Source organism: Silurus meridionalis, chromosome 5 (assembly GCF_014805685.1).
Source record: "Silurus meridionalis isolate SWU-2019-XX chromosome 5, ASM1480568v1, whole genome shotgun sequence".
NCBI classification, from domain to species: Eukaryota; Metazoa; Chordata; class Actinopteri; order Siluriformes; family Siluridae; genus Silurus; species Silurus meridionalis.
In genome coordinates, this window is record NC_060888.1 from 3623194 (window position 1) to 3646765 (window position 23572).

Genomic DNA, 23572 nt, shown 5'->3' on the forward strand with positions numbered 1-23572 from the left:
GCGTGATACAAATTGTGAAATACCCCGGGGGCTTTTTTAATTATCATCTGCACTCTTGTGGAATGTCTGGAATTAACTGTATAAAAGACTTTTCGTGCACTAGACTATTGAATTTATAGTGCACTAGATTGAAATATTGGACACTACATACGGTATTGAATTTCTAGGCTGAATAATATATGAGTTGTCAAATAAAGTTTATTCTAATATATCTAGAGTTTGAGAGCTTCATAGTTTAATATTGTATAAAGAGAGAGAGAAGTGAAACTACAAACTATATCTATTCTCGTGAGAAACATAAGCTGTTCCTCATACAGATGAGTGCTTCTAGACTGACCATCTAGACACACTGTGCCATCGAGTCAAGTCAAGTCAGGTCAAGAAGCTTTTATTGTCATTTTAACCATATATAGCTGACGCAGTACACAGTGAAGTGAGACAACGTTCCTCCAGAACCCTGACGCTACATTAAAGAGCAATCACATAAACAGAAAACACAGGGTTAAGGACTAGTAAGTGTCCTCGCCACATAAAGTGCATGTGTGCAAACAGTGCAAAGACAACACAAGACAGTGCAAAGACAATACAAGACAGTGCAAGACAACACAGACAGTGCAAAGACAACTCAAGACAGTTCACGACAACACAAGACAGTGCAAGACAACACAGGACAGTGCAGAGACAACACAAGACAGTGAAAGACAACACAAGACAGTTCACGACAACACAGGACAGTGCAAGACAACACAGGACAGTGAAAGACAACACAAGACAGTGCAGAGACAACACAAGACAGTGAAAGACAACACAAGACAGTTCACGACAACACAGGACAGTGCAAGACAACACAGGACAGTGCAAGACAACACAGGACAGTGCAAGACAACACAAGACAGTGCAAAGACAACACAAGACAGTGCAAAGACAACACAGGACAGTGCAAAGACAACACAGGACAGTGAAAGACAACACAGGACAGTGCAAAGACAACACAGGACAGTGAAAGACAACACAGGACAGTGAAGACAACACAAGACAGTGCAAAGACAACACAAGACAGTGTGTGTGTGTGTGTGTGTGTGTGTGTGTGTGTGTGTGAGAGTTCAGTGTGTGCCATGTCCATTATATTATTATAACAAAGACAGTGTCAGGAGATATTCAGAAATTACAAAACAGTTTTTTCTAGTTTATATGCAGTTGTATCAGTGGTTCCTGGATGAAATATGTTATGGAAATGGAAAAGTAAAAATAATAATAATGTAGAAATGAATAAACGCGCAGTTGTGTGTTATGACGTAAGAATCTCTGTTCCTGGGGAACCCAAGAAACAGCGCGTGAGTGCGCTCACCCTCTTTCGTGGCATGCCAGGAGGTGATGATGAAGAGTCCTCCACACAGCAGACCTGTGAGTATTAGAAATCTCTCAAAGCATCTCATTCCAGCCCGTGGTGCTCTGGTGTGCAAAAGACTGCGTTAAAATCCGCTCCTCGAAACGAAAGTTGTCCCCGAACAGGATTTACTTCTCTTCATACTTCTGGTTCAGGACTGGTGTTCAGTGCGAGCGCGTGACATCCCCGAGCTGGAGGCATCTCCAAACATGCCAAGAAGTTCACTCGATGATGATGATGATGATGATGATGATGTGTATGAGAGAAAGAGAGACAGAAGGAAAGAGTGAAGCGAAACAGCATCATGAGTTCCTTCCCTCCTGCCCTGTCTTCACTTAGGACTTTGCGCAGAAGCTCCTCCTCTTTCTCCACCTGTACTCTGACGTCATCTGAGACAGCAGAATAAGAGATGAACACACCTGCAGCAAAGACTTTTCTGGTCTTCTTTATTTGGTTAGATTTCTTGGGTTGAAGTATGAAAACTGCCAAACAAGTTTTGTATAAATAACAAAATTATGAAAGTGTCTTACAAAATACTCCATAGTATTGATCCTGCTGAGCAGGTTTAAGATTAATATTTCATATTTCTGTGAATTCTGTGGTCAAGAAAAAGAAACCATTTTGCATCTTTTTTTTTATTGTATTCACTGAAGGTTATTTTGGAAAGATATAGAATTATATATTAATAAAAAAATGGAAAGTGGGATAGAAATGTGTAAGAAAGAAAAAAGATGAACTCTCAAGGGCGTGCAGGTTTTGGAAAACAATCAGAATTCGTAATATTTAGCAAAAAAAATAAAAAATGGGTAAAATACAGTAAGGCATAGATTATTGATCTCCCACATTGGATGCACTTTGCAATTTTGAGCACTTATGAGGAATAAAAAGACAATAAAATATATAATATGTCAAATAAATATATAAGAAATAAATATATAAACGTTTACAATCAACTAATATTCCACCATTTTTTAAAAATCATTACATCAATTCATTAAAGAATTCAACAAAAAAGCATCAATAAATGTGTTTCAGATTTAATTCAACTTAGATAAAATAGTCACGAAAACTAATGATAAAAGGAGGAGAAATGTTTCGTTTTTTTCTTTTTTCGGATAAATATATTTGTCGCACACTAATATCTTAATATAATTATATATATATACAGTACAGACCAAAAGTTTGAACACACCTCCTCATTCAAAGAGTTTTCTTTATTTTCATGACTATGAAAATTGTAGAGTCACACTGAAGGCATCAAGGGCTATTTGACCAAGAAGGAGAGTGATGGGGTGCTGCGCCAGATGACCTGGCCTCCACAGTCACCGGACCTGAACCCAATCGAGATGGTTTAGGGGTGAGCTGGACCGCAGAGTGAAGGCAAAAGGGCCAACAAGTGCCAAGCATCTCTCGGGGAACTCCTTCAAGACTGTTGGAAGACCATTTCAGGTGACTACCTCTTGAAGCTCATCAAGAGAATGCCAAGAGTGTGCAAAGCAGTAATCAAAGCAAAAGGTGGCTACTTTGAAGAACCTAGAATATGACATTTTTCAGTTGTTTCACACTTTTTTGTTATGTATATAATTCCATATATAATTCCACATGTGTTAATTCATAGTTTTGATGCCTTCAGTGTGAATCTACAATTTTCATAGTCATGAAAATAAAGAAAACTCTTTGAATGAGAAGGTGTGTCCAAACTTTTGGTCTGTACTGTATATATATATATATATATATATATATATATATATATATATATATATATACAGTATCTGATAAACGTGAGTGCATCCGGCTCACATTTCACAAACCATTTTAGCATCTTCTTAAGGAACAAAACTATAGAAATGAAACTTGGATATATTTTAGAATGTGCATTTTGTATATCAGTAAAGATTTACTGTCCTTTAAAAATATCTCAACACACAGCCATTATTGTTTAAATAAATATGTAACGATGCAAAGCCACACGTCCTGTTCATCATGTTCATGTTTTTGTCTGCTTGACACGACCATACAAATTTGTGTATCTCGTATTAGAGAAGTTAAAATGTGCTTTGAGTCCAATTCTCTCATACTGGCCACTGGATGTTCAGCATGACTCTGAGGATTTGAGAATAAGGATTGTTGCTCTCCATGAAGATGCTAAGGCTAAATAAAAAAAAAAAACACCCTGAAACTTACAGTACAGTGGTCAGGGTCATACAGAGTTTTTTTATTTATTATTATATAGTAAAACCTTTACACTTTACTCCACATTCCTGTTTTATTGTTTCTTGTTGAGCTGGCTTGTCTTCTTTCACGTGCATTTGTGTGCAGGTCTTAGTTTCAGTCGTCTGTGATGACGTTTCGGATGAGTCTTGCAGCCGCGATTTTTTCTAGAGCTGTTATACTGGAAAATCTTTCAACACTTGCATGCAAATACATTTAGAATACTGGTATTTACTGCCAAAAAGGTGACAGTTATCTCATTTATATCACTGAGCAGTTGAGGGTAAAGGGCAAAGATCACGGATCCAGCAATGACAGCTTGACTGTGTTAGAACAAATTAACTTATAGTTGTACCATATCATATATGCATTTTTTTAGGGACAGCAAGAAGAATCGGCTAGTGCACGAAACCCGAGGAGTCAAATCAGTTCATCTCAATTCGATTCGATTCAAAATTTTTAAAATGCATGAATTAGTCCCTGATTTTATCCCTAATGAAAAACCTATGGAGAAGCAATGGTGGTGAGGCGAAAACTTGAGATGATATTAAAGCAGGTGTTGGGCATTGGACCTTGGTCCAGAATGATGTGCATTCAGATCCCAGCACTACCAAACCATCACTGCTGAGCTCTTGAGACTCTGATGTGTAATTGATGTGTAATTGATAAACGTCTCTCTGGATGAAGGTGCCTTCCAAATGCCATTAATGTATTTAGAAGAAACCTTTAAAGAAACTTCTCTTCAGCTGGGGGTCACTGCATGTTCATTATAGTTCCATCATTGTTGAGGTTGAACATCACCTAAATGTTCTTTAACCCATTTTGCTTTTGTGTAATAACAATGGGCCAAAAAACACAGTTGTGATGCAGTTGTGTCGTTTTAAAACATATACCTGAAACGGGTTCATTTCAAATGTCGAGGCGAATTGAAACACGAAATGTTGAGCAATTTATTTCTAAAACACTTTAATCAGGTTTCACAGATCTAAATGCTTTTTATTGGCGTTGTTATTAGGATTCGTCGAGGTAGTGTTGAACTTTTTTCAGTTTTCTTTAGCTTCAGCCTCATTTTCAAGCGGGCACAGTTCTGCAAACAAAACAGCAACAAAAACACACAAATACATCAATAAATCAAATCGTAAAATTGTGTAATACAGTTAGTATCTGCATTTTTCCAGCGTATCCTGTATATAACTACAGTAAACAGTTTACACAATGTAAGGTGGTGAAGGTGTTTGGTGGTGTTTGAAACCATCTCTAAAGCCTTTCAATAGATTTTGTTTATACATAAATTTTTACAGGAATATACAGTACGACACTCGTACTGACCTGAATCAACATTGTAGGTGGTTATTAATGGAGGAAATTTCAGACATCCAGCTTGTTTTCGGTACAAATCCCTTGTCGCTTCTGGAGCTCCTCGTTCCCTAGCTACAACAACACACACAAACACACACACACACACACACATTATTGCATCTCAAAAGCAATAACACAGAAGGTGCTGCAGTAAGCTGCTGTAACGTAAGCGATAATGGATATCAAAAGTCCATTAACGTGAGATGCAACTAGAAATGGATCGAATGTATGACGTTTTGTTGAGGGGTTCACAATGGAAAACTGCGGTTGTATGTGTGAACACAGGGAAATAATCGACTTCCTGCCTTGCTGTATCATGTCACCCTGAATGTTGTGGATGATTTTTTTTTATAAAAGGTCAGGATTTTAATGATGCCCGGTTTAGAAATAATTCTCACTCATGCAGCACTGGTTCAGAGGCACTTGCTCAGAGTGTGTGTGCAGTGCCACCTTGTGGCGTCTCCACAAATTATCAGTTGCTTTGGAGCATTTTTTAAATCATCCTTAAAAATTGCAAACTGGAAAATGAAAACAATTAGCACAAACAGCACAACACAACAAGCCTGTACTTTCCTCAAAATCCTTAGTCTATTTCTCAAAAATAAGTATTTGTTATAAGCAAAGCTGCTCCCAGTAAACCAGTCACCATAACACACACTGTTATTACTGTTTAACTGTGTAATAATACTACCTGTGTACAATATTATCTGTGAGTATCTGTGAGAGTGAAAGGGAAAGTTTATAGGACTGTGGTGAGACCTGAGATGTTGTATGATTTAGAGACAGTGGCATTGAGTAAAAGACAGGAGGTGGAGCTGGAGGTAGCAGAGCTGAAGATGTTGAGATATTCTTGGGAGTGACGACGATGGACAGACTTAGAAATGAGTTTATTAGAGGGACAGCGCATGTAGGACGTTTTGGAGACAAGGTGACGGAGGTGTGATTGAGATGGTTTGGACATGTGCAGAGGAGGGACATGGGGTATATCAGTAGGAGAATGCTGAGGATGGAGCCACCAGGAAGGAGGAGAAGAGGAAGAACAAGGAGGAGGTTTATGAACATGGTGAGGAAAGACCTGCAGGTAGTTGGGGTGAAAGAGGCAGATGTAGAGGACAGGGGGGTATGGAGACGGATGATCCGCTGTGGCGCCCCCTAATGGGAGCAGCCGGAAGAAGAAGAAGAAGACTGTGTATATACTGTATATTATTGTATGCGTATATACTTTTTTTTTTTTAGATATTTGCATTTATTTATATATTTTTCCTTTACTACTGTAACAAAGAAATTTCCCCACTGTGGGACGAATAAACTTATATCTTATCTTATCTTATCTTATCTTGTTGTCAATGAACATCTCATTACAATCGAAATAACAAACAAACAAGAAACAAGATCGTCAAAATGTCATGTTGTCAGTATGACTACGCACGGTTTCAGTATTTCCTGATGTAAACTACAGTTTGGATTACAATGATTGAAAATGGAATCTGAATTTCAGCAGCCGAAATGTACACATTACTGTATGTGAGACATCGATTGTAAAAGACCAGACAGGAGTCACACTTTTACTGTACTGTAATAGTGTTCGCTCTTTTTCTGGTTGTTCATCCATTTTTAGAAATTGTAATTCTGTGTTTCACTCTGTCTGTCGCCAATCGAAGGTCCACAAGATTCACGTCTGACAGATGATTTTAACTTTTTTAACCATTTTGCATTGAATGAACTACACAATAAAACGATGTTGAGATGTTTCGGGGGGTTACGACTATTCAGGTGACGAGAAATTGCTTTAATGACGTGCACAAGTGGTTACATGATGTGGAGGTTGAACAAGTAGTTTTGAGAAATTCATTTCTGATCTGAAAGCGACTGAGGAAAACTATAATTAGCATAAATGTTTCCTTATTATTATTTCATATAATTTTATATTAAATATTAGAGTTTTAGAGTATAGACTTGATATTAAATACACTTCTAGAAAAATATACCTCAATTTTTACACAGTTATGAGAAGATGCAGAGAAATGACTTACAAAACAGCAATAACACTCTGCTGGTGGTGTCTTGGTAATAGTCGGCATAATATGCAATCAGACAGGTGGGGCAGGATGGCAATAAATAGTAGTGGACTTTTTGATCAATGCCTGTCAATAAGATAAAGAAAAGTTTGAGGAAAATTGAAAATAAAAACAAAAAAAAATGTCATTTATTTGTCTTAGCATGGACCAGGAAATGATTTAGAACCTAAATGATGCAAAGTGCCATTATAAGGGAGATCCATGCTTTCAAATCTGCAAGAGTGGTCTAATCTGTGGAGGAAAAGAAACAAACATGGACTGAAACAATCGAAAGACAAATACGTCGGCCTGCTAGAAAGCATTAACAGTGTGATGAGATGATTCCTGTATGAGTTCAATCAGTAGAAGGAAATCAATATAATCAATATAAGCGAAGTTGTAGCTCATTTATTAAGGCATTAGCCTTTAAACCAGAAGGTCATGAGTTCAAATCCCAGCACCAAAGGCTGGAGAGGAACTGAGATGAACTTAGAGTGTAATTTTTCTCATTTCTTTTTATTAATTGACACATCAACAAACAAACCCAAATATGTTTCCAAGATATACTACATATATCTCTGACCACAAACACCCTCCTACAACTTCCAAGTTTGAATTAAATACGCAGCATAATTCCTGCCCTGGTATTTATATCTGGTTATAGACGTCAAATAAGTGAGTAATCAGCTAATGATTGATATTCCACCTACAAATAGCAATGAAAAATATAATATTTAAACCTGTAGGCTCCCTTCATGTGGATGGTTTTGTTGTTCGACCCTGGTGAGAGCTCCATCCATAATGTCTCCATCGTCTGTATGATCATTCCCACAATACCTTCAGAAGTTCCTTCAACGAGGAACCACTTCCCCATGATCTGGAATATTCAATAATTTAAGGTGTGAACAAAAAGTCTTTAGGCACAGACTTAATACACATGAATCTTATATTTTATATAATTATATATACATATATAAATAAATTCACCAGATGTTCATGGGATGAGAAGGTTTTGTTGTTGCATGGTGAAAAGTATGTGGACATTATAATGCACACAAAGTGAGCTCCATGAAGACATGGTTAGAGTGGAAGAACTCGAGTGTCCTGAACTCAACCTCATTGAACATTTGGATGAACTGGAACACCAAGTGTACCATCGTGTAATAAACAGGCAGCTTTTTATACAAACTTCTTACAGTATCTAACTGTAATTAACTATATCCATAATTTCAGGGGAGAAACAGGAACAATGTCACAATGTTTTTTCTGTTTCTGGGGTGAAGGTAAAGAGGGAGTTCGCTTATTCTGATTGGTGCTAGAGTATGTCTGAGTACACTAAGTACTCAGTACTAAGTACACTTCAAGGCTCTTCTCTGTTCTGGCACCAAGGTGGTGGAATGAACTTCCCCTAGATCTCCGTACAGCGGAGTCCCTGATTGAAGACCTACCTCTTCCTGAAACACTTAAATTAGCACTTACCAAGTTTGTAGAATTTAAGAGTTATATTTATATTAAGTTTGTAATCTTGTGTACCAGTGTAGATTTATTCATTACTAGAGACTCAAAGCACTTTTGTACGTCGCTCTGGATAAGGGCGTCTGCTAAATGCCGCAAATGTAAATTATATCACATCTGACAAATATAGTGATTTCTCCATTTTTCAGTCTTAGGCAATCTTAGGTGCCCACTATGGTAATGAAAAACATACACCAACCAGCCGTTTCTTTATGACATTATAACATTATTATCAGTGAAGTGACCAACAATGATTATCTCTTCATCCTGGCAGCTGCTAGTGCGTGGGATACGTTAGACCCCGAGTAAACACTTTGTCCTCAAAGTTGATGTGTAGAAGCAACAAAAACCAGCAAGTGATAATGAGCATAATGTTATGTCTGATCCTATAACTAATTGAAATGCATATCATTGATTTAATGCACATTTATAAACACGATCCCAAACTGCACTTAATTAAATTATTGCATGAATTAATTACACATGTAGGAGACCCTGTGTGTGTCCTGTGTGATTACAACAATTCTAGGTGTTTATAATTATGCCATTTGGCAGGCACTCTTATCCAGAGTGAGATTTATGGGGTTAAGGGCCTTGTTTAGGGGCCCAGGAGTGGTAGTTTGGTGTGGCTGGGATTTAAACTTTGGATAAAAAAAAATGCTATAACTACTAACCTACAATCTCCCTAGTTCTTTTAAACTTGTTGTGTGGAAAAAACAACAACAGACCCCGACCCCCCACCTCTCTCTTTCTCACACACACACACACACACACACACACACACACACACACACACACACACTAGACTTTGACCTATCTAAATGATTACACCAATGATTCCAAATATGAATCACTTTACTAACATTTGTGTGAGATAAAAAAAAACAAGACCTCCCAGAAACATTCACCGCTGAGGTTCAGGTTCCATGAAAAACATGCAGAATTTAAAAACGTCATGTAATGTGTTAAAATCAAACAACACACTTACTGAACTGTAGTTTCCCTCCATGTCCAGTGGCTTTATGAGTTCCTCACATCTCGGATTAACTTCGGAGCTCAAAGCCAGGACGCTCAGAAGAGCCAAAGCGAAGGTGTGTATCAGGAAAGCCATGTCAGATCCTCAAGCTGCAAACTGGACACCAGCAGGAGCTTTATACTCCTGTCTGTTTGGTCTAGTTCACCTTCAGAGTGATGCAACAGTGTTTTAACTCTCTTCTCTATGGGAAAAAAAACACCCAACCAATCTGTACTGACCCTGAACTGCGTAAAAAAAAATTGGGCACGGTTTCAAGGTTTACTTTAAGTGCTCTGTTTGGTTCGAAACATCTACTGTACTAATGTAAATAATAGATATGTAAAAAAAGACTAAGGATTCAGTTATTTATTTATTTTTCTTCTTACTGGTTGGTTGAATCCATTTGCAGCCACCTTTGAAGTACTGGATATCCAGCATCATTATATAGAAAATATAGAAAAAGAGATCATGGTTGTCAAAAAATGGCTTGTTGTACAAAAATACCTATAAAGTTTGTATTGTATGTGTAAAGACTCATGCTGAAGCAGCTTCTGTTAAAAAAACGTTCCAGGAATTATATCATTGGTGGACACGCGATGGACACGCTCTGCAATTTATTAATCATTAATAGTTGTACCAGTGATGAAAGTTCAGTGTTGATAACATACCAAATGTCAAGTGTTATCCAGTGAGGATGAATAAATACTAATGCCATGAATCAATTTTCTCTTGAATCTCGATATAGGAATCTAATCATATACATATTATGATAGAGGTCAAGAGCTTTAATTAATGTTTACTTAATTGTTAGTGGCATAATGAATCGTTTGGGTTTTTTTCAGAAACTAGACATAACTATAATCTGGATTTTTTTATGCACTCTATTTCTAGAGCTTGTAAAACCAAATATTAGGGCTGGAAGTAGCATTTTGGGTGGCCAAGCACTCGTAAACTGAACAGCTGTTTCCTACAGTAAGCACTCTTAAAAAGCCATAGCTTTAGGCAGAGGAGGAGTGATTTTAATTTCACACTTGATGCATTTGTTTTACAAACAGTTCTGGTGTTCTGAAGAAGGAAATGACTGGAACAATTGGGGAGCATTTTGTCAAAATGGTGTGAACCAAATCCGGAAAAGATTTGATAATATTTGGACGATGAGGCTTGTCTTGACCCAGGAAATACAGTGATAGGCTTTTAAATTGTGGACACAAAAGCTATTAACATCCAGGCCTAATTTTAAACAAGTGGTGGCCCAAATTCAGTCTGAATGTTCCTTCGACCCCCTCAAATTGAGCAACTTTTTAACAGATGTTTAAATTTGCTGCTATAAACACTAGGGATCGTAAGATTGGTGCATCGTCATAAAGGTTAACAATGAGATGCATCAATTTAATATATATATAAAAGCAACGATTTTATTTATATATAACTATTAGTAGATGCACTATACTTTTATTATTTCGAAAGTGATCGATGATATGCAACCAATATTTTCTGTGTCAATTGATTTCTCCTCACAAAACTTTCTCAAGTGGCGAACATGAATATGACGTATCACAACACTACAGAAAGTGAGGCGTGTATTCAGAGTCACATAGAATAGAGATTAACATGGCAGAGGTAGAGCTGTAACTTCAGGGAGACAAAACAGGAAAAAAACATTCTGGTTTTATTGAATCTTTTTTCTCTCTTTTTTTTTGCACTACAAAGGCCTGTGCGTCAGAAGTTAGATGGCACTTGATGTTTTGCTGTCTGACTAAAGCAAAGAAATAAAAGTGATCTGTACCATAATGAATTGTATAGCATCCAATTTTTTTCCATTGCATCGTATTGCAGAATAAAATAGCCTTTATTTGTAACAATAACATTAGAGCAGAGTGAAATTTTTTCTCCTCATATCCCAGATTGCTTAGAAGCTGGGGGCAGAGCACAGGGTCAGCCATGATACGACAGCACCCCTAGAGCACTGAGAGTTAAGGGTCTTGCTCAAGGGCCCAAGAGTGGCAGCTTGGCAATACGGGGACTTGAACCCCTGACCTTCCGATCAGTAAGACAACACCTTAACCACTGATCTACCGCTCGTTGAATCAAATTAAATTAGATCGCACTGCATCATAACAGGCATATGTACAGTACAGACCAAAAGTTTGGACACACCTTCTCATTCAAAGAGTTTTCTTTATTTTCATGACTATGAAAATTGTAGATTCACACTGAAGGTATCAAAACTATGAATTAACACATGTGGAATTATATATGGAATTATATACATAACAAAAAAGTGTGAAACAACTGAAAAATGTCATATTCTAGGTTCTTCAAAGTAGCCACCTTTTGCTTTGATTACTGCTTTGCACACTCTTGGCATTCTCTTGATGAGCTTCAAGAGGTAGTCACCTGAAATGGTCCTCCAACAGTCTTGAAGGAGTTCCCCGAGAGACGCTTGGCACTTGTTGGCCCTTTTGCCTTCACTCTGCGGTCCAGCTCACCCCTAAACCATCTCGATTGGGTTCAGGTCCGGTGACTGTGGAGGCCAGGTCATCTGGCGCAGCACCCCATCACTCTCCTTCTTGGTCAAATAGCCCTTGATGCCTTCAGTGTGACTCTACAATTTTCATAGTCATGAAAATAAAGAAAACTCTTTCAATGAGAAGGTGTGTTCAAACTTTTGGTCTGTACTGTATATTAATGTATAGTATCATTGGCTATGCATCGAAATGCGAATCGCATCAGCCCCGAGAAAAGGTAGAATATCAGTAGGGTGTCGAAGCTCCTTCTGTGCTTGGCCCTCTTAAAGTAAAGCCAGACAGAAACACCTTATTACCTGTAATTTGAGAGGTCTAGGAACATTCAGATTGGTTTGTGCTGACAGGAAAGTTATTGTCAATCAACCAGCCACTCTTTACAACCGTGCTGAGCAGTAAAGCATCACATAACACATTGAATAGTGTGATACAGTGGGCACAGGTTCACTGAAACTGAGCAGGATGTGAGTGTGACCTAAAAGGTGACACAGATGTCTGAGAAGTCAGAGTGTGTAAGATCAAGCTAATCGTCAGGAAAAGCAGACTTGTGTTAGCTAGTGATGCGCCGTTGGAACATGGACATTCCTGAGGATTCTCCACATGTCTTGTCGTGGTTTTGATCCTGCGCCTCATCTGCTCCAAAGCTCCTTCCTCTTTTCTCTCTAAAAGCTCCTGTTGACCCGCAGTGGACATCAGAGAGATATCAGTAGAATGATGAGGGGAAGAGTCGGGGCAGTTCAACCAATCCAAAGCCACAGGTCGGGGAAATCCATCCTCAGGGGCGACGCCTGGGTGGGCAAACTTCCAATAGTGAGAGCCTTTGAAGAGTAAGAGAGAACCTGATGGACAAATAAGACAAAGAAAAATGTCTCATAAACACACAGGTTTGATTGCATTTGAATGTTTGAGAGATTTGACAGAGAGTGTGTATGTGTGTGAGTGGTCTGATTGTGTGAGAGAGGTTTGATGGTGTATTAGAGGGTTGATGATGTCCGAAAGCTTTGATGGTGTTTGTGAGATGTTTGATGTTTGAGAGAGTTTTGATGATGTCTGAAAGCTTTGAAGGTGTGTAAATGGTTTGATGATGTGTGTGAGAGGTTTGATGGTGTCTGAATGTTTTGATGGTGTGTAGGAGGTATAATGATGTTTGAGAGTAAGTTGTGATTTGATAGTGTGTAAGAGAGGTTTGATTGTGTAAGAGAGGTTTGATTTTGTGTAAGAGATGTTTAAGGGGGTCTGAAATATTTGGTGGTGTGCAAGAGAGGTTCAATAGTGTGTGAGAGGTTTGAATGTGTTAGAGAGGTTTGAGGGTGTCTGACATATTTGATGGTAAGAGAGGTTTAATAGTGCGTGAGAGGTTTGATTATGTGAGAGAAGTTTTATAGTGTCTGAATGTTTAGATGATGTGTGAGAGGTTTGATTGTGTGACAAAGGTTTGAGGGTGTCTGAAATATTTGGTGGTGTGTAAAGAGGTTCAATAGTGTGTGAGAGGTTTGATTGTGTGAGAGGGGTCTGAGGATGTTTGAGTGAGATTTGATTGTGTGAAAAGGTTTGAAACTTTTCCTCACCATCGTTGTCTGTAATAATTCCGTTCACTCCTCCTTCAATGAGTTCTTTCCACACTTGTCCGCTCTGTTCCTGCTCCCCTTCCGACCCCCACACCACTCCTTTTTCAGGATCCCAGTGTACACCATGTTCCTCTCTACTGTCCGAGGATGTATGATTCAGAGCAGACAGTGGCTGGGGGAAACCATCCTGCAGCGACAGATCCTTAAATATCCAGAACTGAGACCCTGAAAAAAACATTCTTTTGTAAGGATTGCAAGTGATCAAGTCTTTAACACACCCTGTACAGATAACCATGTAAAATACAACTAGTGTGAGTGCAAAAGTGAAAAATGAAATATAAGTCAAGCCAGTGAAAACCCTAAAGGTCCTCTCTGACTTTGATACCAGAGACTCCTTGGATGGATGGATGTATGGATGTATGGATGGATGGATAGATGGATGGGTAGACAGATAGATTGCTAGATTAATTTCTTGATGATTTTTTTTGAGGTTGTGGTCAATTTGAAGTTAAACTTGCCATTCCTTTTCTTTCTTTCTCTCTCTTTCTTCTTTTTCCTTCTCTTCCCCCTCTACATATTCTTAATTTCTCTTTCTTTTTATGTATGTTTGTGTAGTTTAGTTCTATGTTGCATGGTCTAATTCATTAAACGCCGTATGTTTATAAGTGATTGTCACTGAGTGCCGCTCTTATTTCAAGGTCACTGCATACTTGTGATCTTGCTACATGCTAAATTACTTGTACGGTATAAAGTAAAAGGGAAGGTCGTGTCTTTCTTGGCTGGGGAGATAACCCTACTGTAGAATTATTAAAAGATTATACTGTTTGTTTGGTGGAGGAACAGACCAAGTAATTGTAACATTAATTCCATTACCGTTAATTGTAAAACTTTATTTAAATATTTATGGTTAATTATATCCCGTTATAATGACTCATAAATATTTCCCTTTTTCGCGAGCTAAGTTCGCTACACTTTAGTCAATGGGGACTAAAGCTGTATGAATTTGTTTAATTGTTTTTTGTATTTGCATCGGTAAAAACTATTTTATTTATATATATTTATTAGTAGATGTGTCGATGCTATACTTTTATTATTTAGAAAGTGACCAATAATTTGTGACAGATTTTTGTAGATTCAATTCTCCTGGCTAAACTGTTTCTCGAGCGCGTTCTCTCAGTAATGCTGCTGCTACGTGAATACGACGTATCGCAATGCTACGGAGAACGAGGCGTGTCCTGAGAGTCACATAGAATACAGATTAACATGACAGAGGTAGAGCTGCAACTTTCTGGAAACAGAACAGGAAAAGAACATCCGCTGCTTTATATGTATCTTTAATGCATTGTTGAATTGCTTCGGCCTCAGTTATGGAGATGCACATCCCTAATATATAGTGTTCACTTTGCAGTAAAATCTACAATGCTCTCACAGCTTCACCAAAAAACGTACATGATTTCAACTTGATCATTTTTGCACTCAATCTGATGTAAGATGTTATATGCAGGATGATGTCGCTTGGAGACACTGACCGCTGATGAAGATGATGGCATGATCCTCATGCCTCTCCAGTACGGCCCTCAGTGGGGGCAGAGATGTGGGCAAGGCAGCCCAGAGTTTACGCACAGACACGGCTCTCCGAGAGACCAGACCTCCTGTGTTTACCCTCCACATACTCATACCTAGGAACAGACTTCAGTTGAAGCATCTTGATAGCAATCGAGGTATAGAATATTAAATAGAGATGTAAAGTGTTTGAAGAATAAATCAACAGGACATGCTGCTATTAGAAAAAGTGAAATTCAAAGTGAAAACTCCCTAAGTTGTCCAGCAAATGTAGTTATAATTTATTACTAAATGATTTTTAGTAATAAAATCCATTTAGTTTTGCATTTAAAGTGATTTAAGTTTTTTCCTCACTAAATAAATAAACGTGTCTCTTAAAAAAATATTTTTTCTTATTCTTATGTTATTTGCTGCTTAATTTCCTGCCTACTGTAGAAATTATAATGTTTTTAAATAAATAAAATTGCCACATTGCTCACAGAGAGTTTTTAATTCGTTGACACTGTCTTGTGTATGAAATCAGCAGAGCTGTGCCATAATACTGAGACCGAAGCACAGATATGAATCTGTGTCTCTTTACATTCCCTAATTTTTCAGGCTGGACGAAATCCTATCAACATGATTGACGTAAAAAAAAACAAAAAACCACATTAAACATGCTTGTGAAAGGATGAAATGATTTTTGTTTAGTAATTTTCGCTCCTGGAAACCTTTGAAGAAAAACACCTCCCCTCGGATTTTAGCAACCGCATCGAAACTGGTGTTGCAGCGATCCTCAGAAGGACTGAATTTGGACAGAAAAGGAGTAAAAAACACAACACTGTTATTATGCTCTTATTCATCATGTTGAAATTTTTCTCAAATATCAGAGATTTTAACAAGGACACGCACTCCACCTGCATGAATGTTTATCATACCTGTCGAGGGGACTGTGTGTGTGCCGGTGACGGTGTGTGAGTCTGTGTGTGCCTCTATGTGGATATTTCATTTCAGCTTCTGCCTGTAGAAGATGAGTCTGTAGATGGTCACCCTTCCTCCCTATACAAAATACATGATATTAAAATTCTGTCTTAAAAAAGGAGAAATGTATAGAATATGGTGTAAATAAACTTGTAGCTGTAGATATGGAGAAAAGCAGATAAATGGATGAATGAATGGATGGATGGATGAATGGATGGATGGATGGATGGATGGATGGATGGATGGATGGATAGATAGATTGATAGATGGATTGATAGATGGATGAGTAAATGGATGGATAGATGGATGGATGGATGGATGGATGGATGAATAGATGGATGGATGGATGGATGGATGGATGGATGGATGGATAGATGGATGGATGGAGGGATGGATGGATGGATGGATGGATGGATGGATGGATGGATTAATTCATAGGTGTGACAATGGATGAAAGAATGGATGAATGCATGACTGGGTGGCTGGATTAATTGATAAATTGATAGATGGATGAATAAAAGAATGGATGGATAGATGGATGAAAAGATGGATGGATCAATTGATTAATTGATGAATTGATTAATTGATGGATGAATGGATGAATGGATGGATGGATGGATGGATGGATGGATGGATGGATTGATGGATGGATTAAGAAGTGGATGGATGGCTTTATGGATAGTTGGTTTCGTGGAATAATTTGATGGTTGGATGAAGGGGGGGTTAAAAGTTTGATTGATTAATTGATTAATTGATAGAAAAGTAAAAGACGAATAGTTGTATTGTTTAATGCAGTTAGGAAGTAAGATGACAGACAGATAGTTAGAGAGACAGACAGACCGACAGATGGTTGGCTGGCTGAATGGATAGATAGATGGATGATTGCATAGATGACCTTGATAGATGATGGGTGGATTTTTTTGGTTTAATTGATTAGACTGGATTGAATAGATGGATGGTGTGATTAATTGTGTATGAGAAAATGCTTGAGTAGATCACTGTACAAACAGATAAATTGATAGATAGCTGGATGGAGGGATAAATAAATTAACTGATTGGCTGATTAGTTGATTGGTCTGGTGAAAGTTACCATAGAGAGCGGTGATGCGTTCTCGATCTGGAGCTCCCAGACTGAAGTGGAGTGGGTCTCCCAAGGGCCCTTGGTAATACGGCCTCATAACAGACCCCCGTGCTGAAGAGTGGGAGAGTCCAAGAGCATGGCCGAGCTCGTGCACCAGCACTGTGAACGCATCTGTACCTTCAGAAGCTGCGGGTACATTAGGAACATGCAGTTCTCAGTAAACCAAGCAGATAAGTTTCAGGGTCTGATTTTTGTGTGTGTTTATGTGTATGGGTGTGTGTGTGTGTGTGTGTGTGTGTGTGTGTGTGTGTGTGTGTGTGTGTGTGTGTGTGTGTGTTACCTGGCTGTCTGAATGCCCACTCTTCCTCTGCATCCAAATGAACTTCACCTGCTCTGTTCGGGTCAGAAGGAAAAAAGGCGTGGCCAACAGCTCCACCCAACCCATCAAACGGGTATTCATCACCATGCGAACCATGCAGGAAATCAATCAGAAGATCTGCCCCATCTGGTCCTCCAACCTATCAATTTTCATGCACATTGAATTGAACATATTAACATACATGTTCTAATATTTTATTTTACTTTAATCCTTTCTATAATTTTACTCTTTTATTTTGCAAAAAATGATTCTGATACTGATTGTGATATATCAAACATCTGACCTCATGAAACTCAAGAGCTGTTGGTTCGGCCCACACTTTCAGAGCATAGAATACCAGAGAACGGAACATCTCATGGGATAGAGCTGAGGAGGTGGGATAGGTGTGCAATCTGGGAGCGAGGAAAAGAGATAGAGAGAAAAGAGAGAAAAAAGAGGTTTTAGAGAAGTTTTTTAAAATACTTTTTGCACGTCCAGAAAAATGATCTCATAATGAGGTAAACCTCCAGTTGATGTTTCTCTGAGCCCAGCTCGATACGGCTCTCTTCACCCTCTTTCCTTGGAGCTCAGTATCCAAGTCTGAATCAGGAATCTGACTGTCTTCCTCATCAGGAAGTGAACAGCGTGGTGTCTGAATCAGTTTCAGCGTCTCCTCGTCTGAACAAGAGAGAGATAAAGAGAAGTGATTGTTCAATACAAATCTGGTTAAGGAGAGAACAGAAAGATATGTTTTCCTACCCAATGCTCCAGTGTCGTGCAATCCAGCAAATCTTTGCATAGCCTTTAGAGCGTGTGTGACTGCAGTCCAGGCCTGAAGCTGACCTGTGGAGGGGTCAGGAGGAGGCAGGTAGCCATACTTCATAAGCCAATCCTGTTCAAGGACCACAATGAGGCATTTGATTATTATTAAGCTTTTATTAACATTGAAATGTTTTGTTTTCCCTCTTATTGCTTTGTATATCGTGAAATGTTGGTTTATATGCAGAGCATTTTAACTTAAAATCTTTAATAAATTTTTGGAAAACTCAGGATCGTTTTATTACCCTATAGTGTACTTTGTCAGGCGTTCTCTATCCTTAAACCTATTAGAACACCACTATTTTCTCCTGCATGTGGCAGCACCGTAAAATGGCACCTTGTTAATGATGTGCTTTGTTAATTTTGAACAAGTCTTTAATGTGACTCAGAAGAATGAGTAGTCTCATAGAGTGATTCTATCATTTTCTACTGGAGGCGCATAAGCAAAGCGTCACAAAGTCTCTAGAATAGAATAGAATAGAATAGAATAGAATAGAATAGAATAGAATAGAATAGAATAGCATTAATTTGTCACATATTCATTACAGCACAGTGGTTATAGAAAGGAAACAGAACTGAGTAGTTCATCTCATGATTCCTCTGGTCTGAGTCGTTCTTTTCTTTGTCAAGTGACTCCCATATACGCTATACACTGCATCACACAGGAAACAGAATTGAGTGATTAATTTCATGAGTCCTCTGGTTCGAGTCGTCGTTCTTTTATTATGTGTTTTTTTTGTCTAAAAAAAACTAATGACACAGACCACAGGAAATGAGAGATGAGCTACTCATTCTGTTTATTATCAAATTGGTTTATTGTAAAAATTGGTGTACGTGTAGACGTGTTGGGGAAAATTGATTATTTTATTTAAATTCTGATCAAAGGAACGAAATGAACTAAATGACTCAAAAAGATTTGTTCACTTTGACGAAGACCCAAATCACTAAAATGATCCAATCTTTTCATCACCACACCTCATTACATTTTCTCCAATGTAATGGCACCCTAGAGGGCACTATATTCCATTTAACTAATACTCTAGGGAGCACTTTTGCACTTCCTTTTTGACCATGCAGTGTGAGTTACCACTTCCCCATTATTATCCACATGATCCTGAGGAACTGTAGCTAAAAAAAAGAACGCTATGCAAAGAATCTCACCACTAGTCTTGCGCTATCATCCACTGTAGGCGTAACAAAGGATGGAGTTTCCGGTGTTATTGGGGTAATAGGCCGAGGCAGTGAGACTGAGACTGCCCACTTGCATCCACACAGACTGAGTGTCAGCACTGTCCACTGCAGCAGCTTCATGGTGAGACGTTAGAAACCCTTCAAGAAGAACACCGTCCTCAGCAGGAGGAAATGTCATGGGACCCCTATTCAGTGCATCAGTGCATCCTAGAGAGTGTGATAGAAAGAAAAATCACCTCATGACACTTCCTGGCATCATCCTCAAGCACATGTTATACAGCAACAAACTGGTATGGATGTTTAGAATAGGCATCTATAAACAGATAAAAAGCCTGAAGTGCCATTCAGCAATTCATCACTATTTCATTGTATTTATGAATTATTTACACTGTTGAAGTTGGTTCTCATGCTAAACATGGCCAAAGTTTTAGAAAAATGATTTGGACGTACGACAGAGAATTTCTGCGCCAGATACACTTCTTCGTAAAGTTCGTAAGTTTCGTAATTTTTAAAAACAAACATGGCTCTTCATGACATCATGAATGGCAGAATTCCTTGTTGGGAACAGCAACCAGAGCAACTGAGAGCAAAAGCACGCCCATCACAGCGATACATTCGGTTACGGAAGTCATCGGCAGCGCTGCACAGGACTCTGGAGAAGAATGTGTGAGTTTGCTGAAGTCATTGTTGCTTCTGTTGTTCTTAATGACTCGAGCCCACGACACGCCTCCAGGAGCTCGAATGTTGCGAAGCGTAAAGCTGTATCTTTTTTTTTAGAAACCCAGAGGTGGACAACAAGCTGAACATCTTGAGAGAGAAACTCTTGACTCGAACTCGCCATGACACACGATTTTGTTTAAGTAGTTGAAAACAAAGATTTGGGCTCATCATTGTTTGTTTCATTAATAGCATTCTATTTATTTTTTAATTTTTTTTTGTGGCGGTTAGTTTGAGCCGTTTCGCACCACCCTATTTTCGATTCGTTTCCTATAACTGCACACCCACAGATGTTTTATTCTTTGTGTATTGTACAAATAAATGTCTTACCCGTACACATACGACCGATATTATATTCTTTATACTGAACAAGAACAGAGCTCATCAAAAAGCTGTTAGACATGCTGTAGAGTGAATACACTCACACACGAAAAGAAAGAGGTCCAACAATGGTATCTTTGTGTCGCCACCACACCTTGTTCTTTTCACTCCTCCTCATCGAAGAGGTGCTTTCCGACTTCACCTCCCCTCATTCCATAACTCTATCTTTTCATACACTCTCTCGCAGACACTATTCACCCCATACCTCCTATACCTGGAAAACCTACCCACCCCGTCCCCCGCCATATGCTTACTCAAGTAATGAAATCCGGTAATTGAATTACATCCTCACGTCCTACAAGCTTTCTCAATGCCCCTTACACAATGTTGTCCTCTCCATAATTGAAAGCCACCGACTACGCCTCCGACCCATTCATCTCCTCTCCTCGATCATGCAAATCCGTCCATCTTCAATCCACTTACTCATTTTTACAACCAAAACTTCCCGGCAGCATTCGAGAGATTGCTATAAGAGCTCTTTTATACACACGAACATAAAAATGCACTTATTATGATTCGTATTAATTATATAGTAAACTGTAAAACTCGACAGGAACGAGAAGGAATTAAAGCATTTCTGGGTTTCCTTTTGTTATATACTATAAATAGACTACTGGGACTTTCCTCTGCCAATGTGAATTCCCAAAATGTAACCACAAAATTGAAGGTACACAATAGTATTGGATGTCTGTAGATTTGGTGGCATGAAATGTTGCCTTTACATGAACTAGGAGACCCAAACCTGGTCCAGCATAACATTGTTCCTGTGCACAAAGCAACTCCATGAAGATCTGCTTTATATCAGTTGGAGTGGGAGATTTCCTGCTATAGATTCTGAACTCAACCCTATTAAACACTTTTGGGATAAATTATATGAACACTGACTGCACCCCAGGCCTCCTCATCTCACCTACATCACTTTACTAACACCCTTGTAGATGATTGAGCACATGAAGCTCCAAAATCTATTGGAAAATCTTCCCTGAAGAGTGGAAGTTATTATAGCAGGACATTGGGACAAATTGAGAAATGGGATATATAAAAACTACTTTTGCTCATATAATGTTAGTGTAAGGTTTTGCCATTCCCAAATTTTCATCTGAAAATATAACCTAATAAAATATTGTTTCTATTAGAGAAACTTATGCAGAAACTTTATCGAGGAGAATTCACATAATCTAAAGTCTAAAACCTGAAGATCACAGTGTCAGCACTTTGACACAGTCTGAGCTGTAAGTTTTCAGACACGGGAAAGTCATCAGGATGGAGTCGGGATGATGTGATTTCCAGTTTCGCAATGACAAGAAAAGCTGCGATTTATTTGTTTATCTTAATGTCTTCAAAATAGAAAAAAATAAAGAGGCTACTGAGAGAATAACTGAGTACAGATGCCATCATTTTTTGTGATTTTTACAGATGCTCCAAAAAGTTAAAGGTAACAATATATAAAATACAAAATGTAATAGTAAATTCTTTAAATACAACTTTCAATTGCAGCCAAAATCTACGAAAGTTACTTTTCTGTAATGGGGCCTGGTGTGAATAATGTTGTACATCCTAAAGCTTTTATTTGCTTGATTAGATACAGATATGGTACTGCAATATGATGCAATATAATAAAATTTGTTTTTATTCCAACTAGCTAAATATTATTTAAAGGACTAATTTATTCAAAATACAAAAAACCCAAGACAATAAAATCTAAAGCATGCCAAACTACCAAATAAAATTAAGAAAGATTATAATAATAATAATAATAATAATAATAATAATAATAATAATAATAATACTTTTACACACATCAAAACTAAAAACTAAAATAAAAAAGATTTGAAAAACAGAAAAAACAAAACTACATTCTCAAGCACAAAAAAACAAGTGATCCCTTACCCTCCTTCTGTCTTTAGAACTCTGTGTCTTTTGGCTTTAATTCACCCACTCTGTCCCTCACTCCCTCCGACTCTGTCTCTCGGAACAGATGTGTCCCTCTCATGTCCTGGGCTCTTTCCCTCCTCTCTCACGACCGCCCTGCTAACACAATAATCCTTTAAACACCCCCCAAAAACAGGCTGCCCCGCCCCAGTGGAACACACAGGGGCAGCTGTGTGTGTGTGTGTGTGTGTGTGTGTGTGTGTGTGTGTGTGTGTGTGTGTGTGGCATTTACAATTTTTTTTTAATGATTTAAAATATAAGAGAAAAGAGATTTTCATCTGATCTGCTGCATTACATATTTCTATCTGACCGAAACTCATGCTACATATCTTACTATCCATTTCTCCGTTATGATTTTTAACCATCAATTTAAATATCACTTGACAGAGAGGACAGAAATGATTGAACGCTGCACTTTCGAGATAAGTGATTTCAGGCATGTTCGAGTCTTACATGCTCTCTTGGATGAGTTTAGGATTATAACAGAATAATTGTAAATCCAGATGTGATGTCAGTCTTTCTGGCAGAGCAGCAGTGTGTGTGAGTCTGAAGGGAACGGCTTGATCAGAAAAGCACACTCCGGACAGCCAAGCAGGATGGAAGCTGCTTACACAGAAGCTTATTTGATAAATGTCTTTATGTAGAACCTGGAAAAAAAACACATGGAGGATATAGTATCATGAGGATACATGAGGATATAGTATCACTAATACTACACCGAAAACAACAGCAACAACTACTACTATATAATATTATATAATTCTTATTCTACAACCACAACAACAACTACTACTACTACTACTACTTCTACTATATAATATTATATAATAATACTATATAATATACTTACTCTACAACCACAACAAATACTAGTACTACTACAATTACTACCACTACTACTACTACAACGGCAACTACTACTACTATATAATA

General features: G+C 38.2%; 3 protein-coding genes across 3 annotated transcripts in view; all 3 read right to left on the reverse strand.

Annotated features, from left to right (window-relative positions):
* The window catches only part of zgc:154054 (Alpha-1,3-mannosyl-glycoprotein 4-beta-N-acetylglucosaminyltransferase B-like), a 35132-nt gene extending 33417 nt beyond the window's left edge, over positions 1–1715 (reverse strand). The window contains exon 1 of the mRNA XM_046849460.1: positions 1349–1715. Coding sequence (XP_046705416.1) covers positions 1349–1436 — 88 coding nt within the window. The 5' untranslated portion in view covers positions 1437–1715. The remainder of the gene's footprint in view (positions 1–1348) is intronic.
* A 2832-nt stretch (positions 1716–4547) lies between these two features.
* LOC124385630 lies at positions 4548–9719 on the reverse strand. The gene is made up of 6 exons (XM_046848807.1): positions 9518–9719; positions 7755–7891; positions 7207–7266; positions 6991–7106; positions 4928–5029; positions 4548–4685 (listed from the first exon to the last, which is right to left on the reverse strand). The coding sequence occupies exons 1-6, from the start codon at positions 9638–9640 to the stop codon at positions 4642–4644; spliced, it is 582 nt and encodes a 193-aa protein (XP_046704763.1). The 5' UTR covers positions 9641–9719; the 3' UTR covers positions 4548–4641.
* Positions 9720–12236: 2517 nt separating this feature from the next.
* On the reverse strand, positions 12237–22690 carry mmp17b (matrix metallopeptidase 17b). The gene is made up of 12 exons (XM_046848806.1): positions 22598–22690; positions 19580–19816; positions 18359–18491; positions 18124–18277; positions 17904–18012; positions 17582–17759; positions 17251–17427; positions 16118–16238; positions 15911–15984; positions 15167–15316; positions 13638–13862; positions 12237–12908 (listed from the first exon to the last, which is right to left on the reverse strand). The coding sequence occupies exons 2-12, from the start codon at positions 19727–19729 to the stop codon at positions 12514–12516; spliced, it is 1866 nt and encodes a 621-aa protein (XP_046704762.1). The 5' UTR covers positions 19730–19816; positions 22598–22690; the 3' UTR covers positions 12237–12513.
* Between the last annotated feature and the right edge of the window lie 882 nt (positions 22691–23572).